The 12495-nt window shown below is 48.6% G+C and overlaps 1 protein-coding gene across 1 annotated transcript in view; it reads right to left on the bottom strand.

Moving 5' to 3' along the window:
* Positions 1 to 1282: 1282 nt before the first annotated feature.
* LOC115163305 (unconventional myosin-VIIa-like) overlaps positions 1283 to 12495 on the bottom strand; it is a 63490-nt gene continuing 52277 nt past the window's right edge. The window contains exons 41-49 of the mRNA XM_029715076.1: positions 12108 to 12213; positions 11792 to 11905; positions 11417 to 11504; positions 10757 to 10863; positions 3052 to 3237; positions 2717 to 2833; positions 2457 to 2540; positions 2182 to 2301; positions 1283 to 2069 (exon numbers count right to left, since the gene is read on the bottom strand). Coding sequence (XP_029570936.1) covers positions 1977 to 2069; positions 2182 to 2301; positions 2457 to 2540; positions 2717 to 2833; positions 3052 to 3237; positions 10757 to 10863; positions 11417 to 11504; positions 11792 to 11905; positions 12108 to 12213 — 1015 coding nt within the window. The 3' untranslated portion in view covers positions 1283 to 1976. The remainder of the gene's footprint in view (positions 2070 to 2181; positions 2302 to 2456; positions 2541 to 2716; positions 2834 to 3051; positions 3238 to 10756; positions 10864 to 11416; positions 11505 to 11791; positions 11906 to 12107; positions 12214 to 12495) is intronic.

The following is a 12495-nucleotide window of genomic DNA, read 5'->3' as shown; positions in this document are numbered from 1 at the left end:
CTCTCATCATCCCGAGAACACCATCCCCACAGTGAAGTATGGTGGTGGCAGCATCATGCTGTGGAGATGTTTTTCATCGGCAGGGACTGGGAAACTGGTCACAATTGAAGGAATGATGGATGGTGCTAAATACAGGGAAATTGTTGAGGGAAACCTGTTTCAGTCTTCCAGAGATTTGAGACTGGGATGGAGGTTCACCGTCCAACAGGACAATGACCCTAACCATACTGCTAAAGCAACACTTGGTGGTTTAAGGGAAAACATTTAAATGTCTTAGAATGGCCTAGTCAAGCCCAGACCTCAATCCAATTGAGAATCTGTGGTATGACTTTAAGATTGTTGTACACCAGCGGAACCCATCCAACTTGAAGGAGCTGGAGCAGTTTTGCCTTGAAAAATGGGCAAACTCCCAGTGGCTAGATGTGCCAAGCTTATAGAGACATACCCCCCCAAAAGTTTTGACTTTTGGGGGGGGGGGGGGGGTGAAAAGTTATGCACGCTCAAGTTTTCATTGAATAAGTCAAATGATACAAACCCCCCAAAAATCCATTTTAATTCCAGGTTGTAAGGCAACAAAATAGTAAAAATACCAAGGGGGTGAATACTTTCGCAAGCCACTGTAGTTTGCGTCCCAAATTTCTCCCTATATAGTGCGTTACTTTTGACCTGGGCACTATAATGTGTATCATTGGGACGTAGGGTATAGAACTCTTCATACAGAACTCAGAATCATCCATGGATCAGGTGTTTTCCAGCTGTGTTAGTTCTAAACCTGGTTCAACTAAGGATTGTAGGGAACTTTGCAACCCTAGTTCTAATGAGTATGACAAAGGCCATTGTTGAGTTAAACACATCTCATAGAGCTACAGTACATAGATCTGCAAAAACAACTACAGATAATGATCCTTTCTGGTCAAACACTAATGCTCTATGTTAAAACTCCAGGGCAGGCAGTCCACCCGAGGCTTACAGCAGACAGACAGACCTCTGAGCTAAAACCTAATTATACCATACGCAAGTAGGCAACACAATAACATCTTGCGAGGCTGCCTGTTTGCATATTTCTGCTATTCAAGTACGCAGAACTGCCAATTTGCACACTTGCGTAGGCTCTGTATAAATTTGCTTTAACTCTGGTGATAAGAGACACAAAACAAACAAGAATAATATAAAAAACAACAGACTGACCAGAACTGCAGCGGTCTGTCACATAGACTACCATGCTGCTTCAGAAACAGAGGCATGTGGCTTAAAAGCCACATTAAATAAAAAACAACAACAGTTAAGGCTTTAAAAAAAACTTAAAATATAACTGTATTGACAGTTCAGTGAAAATCTATTCAGCTACGGTAAGAGCAAGCAAACCTCTTTTCTTCCAGGTCTGTTTATGACAGGGTATTAAAGCTTTTTATGGTTATTTTACTCAGTAAGTTAACTCAATTCTTCTTTTCAGAAACTACTTAATTGTCTAGCTAAAGTACCCAATCACATGGCTCTCCATTCAGTCTGTCCATCCAATGATTGGTTACTAACAAGCGTCTCCTTGTTAACGGACTGCTAACTCTTCAGTTTGAACGCAATGTTCCAAAAACACTCATTTAACTGTGTGTGTGTGTGTGTGTGTGTGTGTGTGTGTGTGTGTGTGTGTGTGTGTGTGTGTGTGTGTGTGTGTGTGTGTGTGTGTGTGTGTGTGCGCATGCGTGTGTGCTTGTGTGTGCAGTGTCTCTGGGAAGATAAAGGGGCGGGGCTTAGAGGTAGTCATCCTCACTGGAAGGCTCGTCATCAGGATCGTTGCTAGGGTTGTTGCTAAAGGCGTCGCTAAGGTCGTTGCTATGGACATAGCTGGAGGCAGTGCTAGAGGATGGGCTGCGGCTCATCCTCCACACCTGGTTAGAGAAGCTCCGCCCCCAGCTGCAGGGCTGGCCAACAGGTCGCAGTATTCTAATAAGCTCTGCAGCTTCCTGCCAATAGGAAGTTCACTTGCTGTGGCCCCTCCCAGTTCTCTGTTTACTCATGGTGGTCAACATCTGGCTGATGTAGGAAGTGAGGAGGTCATCCATCTTATAGCCCTGAAAACACACACACACACACATCTGAGTATTTTCATCAAGTGCGTGTATGAGTGCGTGTGTATATGTGCATGTGCGTACGTGAGGGCATGTGTGTGTGTTTGTGTCTCACCAGTGAGGTCTCACACAGCAGCTTGCTGCCCCTGACCAGGTTGCCGATGGTGATGTGGAAGTAGGTGTTACCACTGCTCCAGTTGGAGATCTTAGTGAATGGGTGGGTGGTCAGGATGTCCTGTTGTAGACATACACACACGCATCAGTGAAATACAAAGTAACACATGTTCACACACATACAGCTAGAGAAAGAGATGAGAGGTCATGTAACACACACACAGGACATTCCCCCTTTGGAATGAATAAAGGACCTAACTACACACACATACACACCTTGGTCTTTGGGTCTATGAGGCTGACTCCATGCTTGTTGATAGCAATCAGGAGGATCTCTGGGAAGTTGGGCTCTGTGGTTTGCTGAACAGAGAGAATATCACACTGAGAGGAGGTACACAATATTGAATAGACCAACAGACAAACAGACATACCGACCGACAGTCAGACATACCAGACAGACAGACAGACCAGACAGACAGACAGTATCATTACCCCAAGGTAAGATTGAGAATGACATCACTGAGCGGCATGGTTACCTTGACTTCGAAGAAGGCGGATCCGAACGTGGCCCATTTGAAGATGATTTTCAGGAAGTGGAGTTTGGCCTCCTCCCTGGACTTACCAGCCTGCTTATTGAAATACGCTACTACAGACTACAAACACACACAGATATGCACGCATGTATGCAAAGTTACAAACACACACACAGCCACACACCAAAAACCAGAGACAAAAAAACAATAAACAGCTGATTAGGTCACAGATACAGATACTCTGAACGCAGTAGTCAATCATGAGGAAGACTGCCATTATGAATAGAGCCAGGGCAGCCAATTAGAGCCCAGGAGAGTTAGGAGAAGTCTTGTCTCACCCGTTTCCAGTCATCTGGGGAGAGCTGGCGAATCAGGTCCTGCGGCACCAGCTCCCGGAGGATCTTGGGTATTGAGGGGAAGTGTGACTTGTCGTCTTCGTACTTCACCCTGTAGATTAATGCTCCCAGCTGGAACACCTCGTCACGACTACACTTGTGGTAACCACGGAGATACTTAGGCAGTTCCTAGCAACAAAAGGGCAAAAATGACCAGTTACGGTCTCACTCCTACTTAATTTTAACGGGTTCCTAAAATCAGAACAGATCATGTCAAAAAGTGTTTTAGCTAATCAGCTCCGTGGTCTTGGAATTCTCTCCAGACCAGCTTGAGACCCCAGAATCTGGTTTCCTTGGAGGAGTTGAAAACGTTGTTGACTCACATGTTACTGAGGAATGTGATTGTCATTAGGACTTGATGCGGTGGTACGTATAATAGATTTTTTTATCTATGACGATTTTATGTTTCTGTAACTGAAATGTATGTGTCTACGTCAACATTTTTTACTTTTGTTATGGCGTGTCTATGTCTGTAAGTTGTTACAGTATGTGTGATACTTGTCTCAAACATTGTTCCCCCCTGCAGCTGTCTTGGTTGGACCAGGTCTCTCTTGAAACATTGATTTTATCTCAATGAGACTAACCTGGATAAATAAACTATACACCGGGATTCAGTCAGAGCCACGTTGTAAACAAGTACATTGCACTACAGACAATGTGCCGATATTCCTTGAGATCACATTGATGGTAAACGCTGTAGGTGTCGGCTCAAGCCATAACAGTAAACAACACACATTTGATTGAATCCCAGCCTTAGTATGTGAACATTGTCAGGGTTTGAACCTGGGAAGTTTACTTAGGACAAGTGGAACCAGTTCCGTTATATATACAGTGGGGCAAAAAAGTATTTAGTCAGCCACCAATTGTGCAAGTTCTCCCACTTAAAAAGATGAGAGAGTCCTGTAATTTTCATCATAGGTACACGTCAACTATGACAGACAAAATGAGAAAAAGAAATCCAGAAAATCACATTGTAGGATTTTTTATGAATTTATTTGCAAATTATGGTGGAAAATAAGTATTTGGTCACCTATAAACAAGCAAGACTTCTGGCTCTCACAGACCAATAACTTCTTCTTTAAGAGGCTCCTCTGTCCTCCACTCGTTACCTGTATTAATGGCACCTGTTTGAACTTGTTATCAGTATAAAAGACACCTGTCCACAACCTCAAACAGTCACACTCCAAACTCCACTATGGCCAAGACCAAAGAGCTGTCAAAGGACACCAGAAACAAAATTGTAGACCTGCACCAGGCTGGGAAGACTGAATCTGCAATAGGTAAGCATCTTGGTTTGAAGAAATCAACTGTGGGAGCAATTATTAGGAAATGGAAGACATACAAGACCACTGATAATCTCCCTCGATCTGGGGCTCCACGCAAGATCTCACCCCGTGGGGTCAAAATGATCACAAGAACGGTGAGCAAAAATCCCAGAACCACACGGGGGGACCTAGTGAATGACCTGCAGAGAGCTGGGACCAAAGTAACAAAGCCTACCATCAGTAACACACTACGCCGCCAGGGACTCAAATCCTGCAGTGCCAGACGTGTCCCCCTGCTTAAGCCAGTACATGTCCAGGCCCGTCTGAAGTTTGCTAGAGAGCATTTGGATGATCCAGAAGAGGATTGGGAGAATGTCATATGGTCAGATGAAACCAAAATATAACTTTTTGGTAAAAACTCAACTCGTCGTGTTTGGAAGACAAAGAATGCATCCAAAGAACACCATACCTACTGTGAAGCATGGGGGTGGAAACATCATGCTTTGGGGCTGTTTTTCTGCAAAGGGACCAGGACGACTGATCCGTGTAAAGGAAAGAATGAATGGGGCCATGTATCATGAGATTTTGAGTGAAAACCTCCTTCCATCAGCAAGGGCATTGAAGATGAAACGTGGCTGGGTCTTTCAGCATGACAATGATCCCAAACACACCGCCCGGGCAATGAAGGAGTGGCTTCGTAAGAAGCATTTCAAGGTCCTGGAGTGGCCTAGCCAGTCTTCAGATCTCAACCCCATAGAAAATCTTTGGCGGGAGTTGAAAGTCCGTGTTGCCCAGCGACAGCCCCAAAACATCACTGCTCTAGAGGAGATCTGCATGGAGGAATGGGCCAAAATACCAGCAACAGTGTGTGAAAACCTTGTGAAGACTTACAGAAAACATTTGACCTGTGTCATTGCCAACTGTCACGTTCTGACCAGCAGAGGGAGCAATTATATTAGTTTTGGTCAGGACGTGGCAGGGTTTTTGTGTGTTAAGTGTTGTGTTGGTGATTGGACTCCCAATTGAAGGCAGGTGTGTTGAGTTGCCTTTGATTGGGAGTCCTATATAGTAGTGTGTGTTTTTCTTTGGGGTTGTGGGTAGTTGTTTTTGCACTGCGTTTTGTGAGCCTGCACAACTGTTCCTGTTGTCGTGAGTACCGTTTATTGTTTTCCCTGTGGATGCTTTGTGTGTTTTCATTAAAAGAATATGAGTATCCACATACCCGCTGTGCCTTGGTCTTCTCTCCACTATGACACATGTGATAGAACTACCCACCACAAAAGGACCAAGCAGCGGAAGAGGAGGGAGCCACAGGAGAACAGCATGGATGGATGGACTTGGCAGAAGGAGCGAAGAATCTGGGAGGACAAGTTAAGGGAGCTAAGGGAACCCGAGAGGCAGCCCCAATCATTTTTTGGGGGGGGCACAAGGGCTGTTTGGCGGGGCGAGATTGGAGCCCCAGGCCAGCTCCCCGTACCCTTGTAGGGCAGAGACAGACTGGACAGGTCCCGTGCTTTGGGGTTGGGGCTGTGGTGAGGCCTGGGATTTTCAGGCCGGTAGGCACAGTACCAGCGCCCCGCATGTGCCAGGGTGAAGTAAGCATCGAGCCTGAAGGGGTGATGCCAACCCTGCGCTCAAGACCGCCAGTGCGCCTCTACGGTCCGGTGTTTCCCGCTACACGCACTAGCATGGAGGTGCGTGTCTCCAGGCTGGCACGTCCGGTACCAGCCCCACACATCAGGCATCTAGTGCGTCAGGACAGCCTCGCCAGTCAAGAGTCGCCAGAGCTGCCCGCCAGTCAAGAGTCGCCAGAGCTGCCCGCCAGTCAAGAGTCGCCAGAGCTGCCCGCCAGTCAAGAGTCGCCAGAGCTGCCCGCCAGTCAGGAGTCGCCAGAGCTGCCCGCTAGTCAGGAGCTGCCAGAGTGGCCCGTCTGCCCGGAGCTGCCAGAGCGGCCCGACTGCCCGGAGCTGCCAGAGCGGCCCGACTGCCCGGAGCTGCCAGAGCGGCCCGACTGCCCGGAGCTGCCAGAGTGGCCCGACTGCCCGGAGCTGCCAGAGTGGCCCGACTGCCCAGAGCTGCCAGAGTGGCCCGACTGCCCGGAGCTGCCAGAGTGGCCCGACTGCCCTCCAGCCCAGCCCGAGTGGCCCGCCTGCCCTCCGGCCCAGCCCGAGTGACCCGCCTGTCCTCCGGCCCAGCCTGAGTGGCCCGCCTGTCCTCCGGCCCAGCCCGAGTGGCCCGCATGTCCTCCGGCCCAGCCAGAGTGGTCCATCTGCCAGGGTCAGCCCGAGTGGTCCGTCTGCCCGGCGCAGCTATCGGTGCCACCGAAGTGGGCGACGCCGAAGGTGGAGCGAGGTCCACGTCCCGCACCTGAGCCACCTCCAGGATAGGTGGGTTGGGGAGGGAGGGTGTAGCACAGTGCCGTCGTTGACGGCAGCCACCCTCCCTTCCCTCCCTTATTGTTTAGGGGTTATTGTTTATCGGTTTTGTTGGGGTATTGGGGATTTTTTCGTGTTTTCTTTTTTAAGGTGTATTCCGGGGTCTGCACCTTGAGGGGGGGGGGGGGGGGGGTACTGTCACGTCCTGAGGGAGGGAGCAATTGTATTAGTTTTGGTCAGGACGTGGCAGGGTTTTTGTGTGTTAAGTGTTGTGTTGGTGATTGGACTCCCAATTGAAGGCAGGTGTGTTGAGTTGCCTTTGATTGGGAGTCCTATATAGTAGTGTGTGTTTTTCTTTGGGGTTGTGGGTAGTTGTTTTTGCACTGCGTTTTGTGAGCCTGCACAACTGTTCCTGTTGTCGTGAGTACCGTTTATTGTTTTCCCTGTGGATGCTTTGTGTGTTTTCATTAAAAGAATATGAGTATCCACATACCCGCTGTGCCTTGGTCTTCTCTCCACTATGACACATGTGATAGAACTACCCACCACAAAAGGACCAAGCAGCGGAAGAGGAGGGAGCCACAGGAGAACAGCATGGATGGATGGACTTGGCAGAAGGAGCGAAGAATCTGGGAGGACAAGTTAAGGGAGCTAAGGGAACCCGAGAGGCAGCCCCAATCATTTTTTGGGGGGGGCACAAGGGCTGTTTGGCGGGGCGAGATTGGAGCCCCAGGCCAGCTCCCCGTACCCTTGTAGGGCAGAGACAGACTGGACAGGTCCCGTGCTTTGGGGTTGGGGCTGTGGTGAGGCCTGGGATTTTCAGGCCGGTAGGCACAGTACCAGCGCCCCGCATGTGCCAGGGTGAAGTAAGCATCGAGCCTGAAGGGGTGATGCCAACCCTGCGCTCAAGACCGCCAGTGCGCCTCTACGGTCCGGTGTTTCCCGCTACACGCACTAGCATGGAGGTGCGTGTCTCCAGGCTGGCACGTCCGGTACCAGCCCCACACATCAGGCATCTAGTGCGTCAGGACAGCCTCGCCAGTCAAGAGTCGCCAGAGCTGCCCGCCAGTCAAGAGTCGCCAGAGCTGCCCGCCAGTCAAGAGTCGCCAGAGCTGCCCGCCAGTCAGGAGTCGCCAGAGCTGCCCGCTAGTCAGGAGCTGCCAGAGTGGCCCGTCTGCCCGGAGCTGCCAGAGCGGCCCGACTGCCCGGAGCTGCCAGAGCGGCCCGACTGCCCGGAGCTGCCAGAGCGGCCCGACTGCCCGGAGCTGCCAGAGTGGCCCGACTGCCCGGAGCTGCCAGAGTGGCCCGACTGCCCAGAGCTGCCAGAGTGGCCCGACTGCCCGGAGCTGCCAGAGTGGCCCGACTGCCCTCCAGCCCAGCCCGAGTGGCCCGCCTGCCCTCCGGCCCAGCCCGAGTGACCCGCCTGTCCTCCGGCCCAGCCTGAGTGGCCCGCCTGTCCTCCGGCCCAGCCCGAGTGGCCCGCATGTCCTCCGGCCCAGCCAGAGTGGTCCATCTGCTAGGGTCAGCCCGAGTGGTCCGTCTGCCCGGCGCAGCTATCGGTGCCACCGAAGTGGGCGACGCCGAAGGTGGAGCGAGGTCCACGTCCCGCACCTGAGCCACCTCCAGGATAGGTGGGTTGGGGAGGGAGGGTGTAGCACAGTGCCGTCGTTGACGGCAGCCACCCTCCCTTCCCTCCCTTATTGTTTAGGGGTTATTGTTTATCGGTTTTGTTGGGGTATTGGGGATTTTTTCGTGTTTTCTTTTTTAAGGTGTATTCCGGGGTCTGCACCTTGAGGGGGGGGGGGGGTACTGTCACGTCCTGAGGGAGGGAGCAATTGTATTAGTTTTGGTCAGGACGTGGCAGGGTTTTTGTGTGTGAAGTGTTGTGTTGGTGATTGGACTCCCAATTGAAGGCAGGTGTGTTGAGTTGCCTTTGATTGGGAGTCCTATATAGTAGTGTGTGTTTTTCCTTGGGGTTGTGGGTAGTTGTTTTTGCACTGCGTTTTGTGAGCCTGCACAACTGTTCCTGTTGTCGTGAGTACCGTTTATTGTTTTTGCTGTGGATGCTTTGCGTGTTTTCATTAAAAGAATATGAGTATCCACATACCCGCTGCGCCTTGGTCTTCTCTCCACTACGACACATGTGACACCAACAAAGGGTATATAACAAAGTATTGAGATAAACTTTTAATATTGACCAAATTTTCCACCATCATTTGCAAATAAATTCATTAAAAATCCTACAATGTGATTTTCTGGATTTCTTTTTCTCATTTTGTCTGTCATAGTTGACGTGTACCTATGATGAAAATTACAGGCCTCTCTCATCTTTTTAAGTGGGAGAACTTGTACAATTGGTGCCTGACTAAATACTTTTTTGCCCCACTGTATATACTGCTCAAAAAAATAAAGGGAACATTTAAACACATCCTAGATCTGAATGAAAGAAATAATCTTATTAAATACTTTTTTCTTTACATAGTTGAATGTGCTGACAACAAAATCACACAAAAATAATCAATGGAAATCCAATGTATCAACCCATGGAGGTCTGGATTTGGAGTCACACTCAAAATTAAAGTGGAAAACCACACTACAGGCTGATCCAACTTTGATGTAATGTCCTCAAAACAAGTCAAAATGAGGCTCAGTAGTGTGTGTGGCCTCCACATGCCTGTATGACCTCCCTGCAACGCCTGGGCATGCTCCTGATGAGGTGGCGGATGGTCTCCTGAGGGATCTCCTCCCAGACCTGGACTAAAGCATCCGCCAACTCCTGGACAGTCTGTGGAGCAACGTGGCGTTGGTGGATGGAGCGAGACATGATGTCCCAGATGTGCTCAATTGGATTCAGGTCTGGGGAATGGGCGGGCCAGTCCATAGCATCAATGCCTTCCTCTTGCAGGAACTGCTGACACACTCCAGCCACATGAGGCCTAGCATTGTCTTGCATTAGGAGGAACCCAGGGCCAACCGCACCAGCATATGGTCTCACAAGGGGTCTGAGGATCTCATCTCGGTACCTAATGGCAGTCAGGCTACCTCTGGCGAGCACATGGAGGGCTGTGCGGCCCCCCAAAGAAATGCCACCCCACACCATGACTGACCCACCGCCAAACCGGTCATGCTGGAGGATGTTGCAGGCAGCAGAACGTTCTCCACGGCGTCTCCAGACTCTGTCACGTCTGTCACATGTGCTCAGTGTGAACCTGCTTTCATCTGTGAAGAGCACAGGGCGCCAGTGGCGAATTTGCCAATCTTGGTGTTCTCTGGCAAATGCTAAACGTCCTGCACGGTTTTGGGCTGTAAGCACAACCCCCACCTGTGGACGTCGGGCCCTCATACCACCCTCATGGAGTCTGTTTCTGACCGTTTGAGCAGACACATGTACATTTGTGGCCTGCTGGAGGTCATTTTGCGGGGCTCTGGCAGTGCTTCTCTTGCTCCTGCTTGCACAAAGGCGGAGGTAGCGGTCCTGCTGCTGGGTTGTTGCCCTCCTATGGCCTCCTCCATGTCTCCTGATGTACTGGCCTGTCTCCTGGTAGCGCCTCCATGCTCTGGACACTACGCTGACAGACACAGCAAACCTTCTTGCCACAGCTCGCATTGATGTGCCATCCTGGATGAGCTGCACTACCTGAGCCACTTGTGTGGGTTGTAGACTCCGTCTTATGCTACCACTAGAGTGAAAGCACCGCCAGCATTCAAAAGTGACCAAAACATCAGCCAGGAAGCATAGGAACTGAGAAGTGGTCTGTGGTCCCCACCTGCAGAACCACTCCTTTATTGGGGGTGTCTTGCTAATTGCCTATAATTTCCACATGTTCCAAACTGTTCCAACAGCATGTGAAATGTATTGTCAATCAGTGTTGCTTCCTAAGTGGACAGTTTGATTTCACAGAAGTGTGATTGACTTGGAGTTACATTGTGTTGTTTAAGTGTTCCCTTTATTTTTTTGAGCAGTGTATATATATATAAATATATATATACACACACACACACACACACCTGGTAGTAGTGGAAGATGGAGTCAGCGAAGGAGTCTTTACCAGGAACAGTGTTGGTCCACAGCTTCTTCATGAAGAACACCTGGTAGGTCAGAGACGGTACGATACCTACACACACACACGTTAAAGTCATTAAATGGATAGTTCACGTTAAACAGATAGTACATATTAAAGGGATAGTTCATGTTAAAGGGATAGTACTTATTAAAGGCATAGTTCATATTAAACAGATAATACATATTAAAGGGATAGTTCATGTTAAAGGGATAGTACTTATTGAAGGGATAGTTCATATTAAACAGATAGTACATATTAAAGGGATAGTTCACGTTAAAGGGATAGTTCATGTTAAAGGGATAGTTCATATTAAACAGATAGTACATATTAAAGGGATAGTTCACGTTAAAGGGATAGTTTGTGTTAAAGGGATAGTTCATATTAAACAGATAGTACATATTAAAGGGATAGTTCACGTTAAAGGGATAGTTTGTATTAAAGGGATAGTTCATATTAAAGGGATAGTTCACGTTAAAGGGATAGTTTGTATTAAAGGGATAGTTCATATTTAACAGATGGTACATATTAAAGGGATAGTTCATATTAAACAGATAGTACATATTAAAGGGATAGTTCACGCTAAATCATAGTTTTTATGACAGACCATCTTTAGAGGGCCGGGCCTTCTTGATCCAGTCTGTGAGGTGTCTGACAAAGTCAAAGAAGAAATCTCCCTCTGGTACACTGATCACCTACAACACACACACACACACATACACACACCTCACACACACACACATACACACACCACACACACACACACACACACACAAAGAAGAGTTGGGGTATGTTGAAGAGCATCAACTCTGTGATATATTGTGGGTAAATTCAGATTGACTGATTGATCTACAAATAATAATGAGTAGTTATTCATGATCATCCAGGTGATCAGCCAGTCGGCTATCGCCTGCTAAATCTGCTGCAATGACGAGCAAGCCATTAGTGTGCATGTGTGTGTGTGTGCGTGTGTGTCTATCACCTTGTCTGAGATCTTCACGAACAGGCTGAATCCTTCGGGTGATTTGAGCAGCAGGCGAGCAGAGATCGCCAGACAGAAGTCTTTAGCCTTGGTGCTGGACTCCACCTCAAATGCCTGTCAATTACACACACCAGCCAATCACAGCACAGTAAACACCGGTCGGTCACATGCACCAGCCAATCACAGCACAGTAAACACCTGTCATTCACGAACAGCAGCTAATCACATCACAGTATACGCCTGTAAATCACAAACAGAAATAAAGCCAGAAAGATAGACTGTGTGTGTCAGTGTGTGCGTGTGTGTGTGAGTGTACCTCATCAGTATCGTCAGGGAAATAGACCTTGTGGAAGATCTGGGTGGTCTTATGTTGGATGGCCTCTACCTCCACTAGGTGGGGAGGGTACTTCCTCGAGCCATTCCTGTTGCCACAACAACACCAACAGTAATAACAACAGCACCAACAATAATAACAACAACACCAACAATAACAACAACAACACCAACAATAATAATAACAACAACACCAACAATAATAACAACAACATCAACAATAATAACAACAACATCAACAAATGAACAAGAAGAAGAGGAGTGTATCATTAACAGAGTGTATCTGTTGATGTGCGAGACGGGTGAGTGTGTGTGAATGTGTGTGTGTGCGTGTATGTGCACGTGGGTTTGTGCCCACGTATGTGTGTGAG

The sequence above is a fragment of the Salmo trutta genome, chromosome 26, assembly GCF_901001165.1.
Source record: "Salmo trutta chromosome 26, fSalTru1.1, whole genome shotgun sequence".
Classification (NCBI taxonomy): Eukaryota; Metazoa; Chordata; class Actinopteri; order Salmoniformes; family Salmonidae; genus Salmo; species Salmo trutta.
Note: the sequence above shows the minus strand (reverse complement) of the source record. Positions and strands in the feature narration are given on the sequence as shown.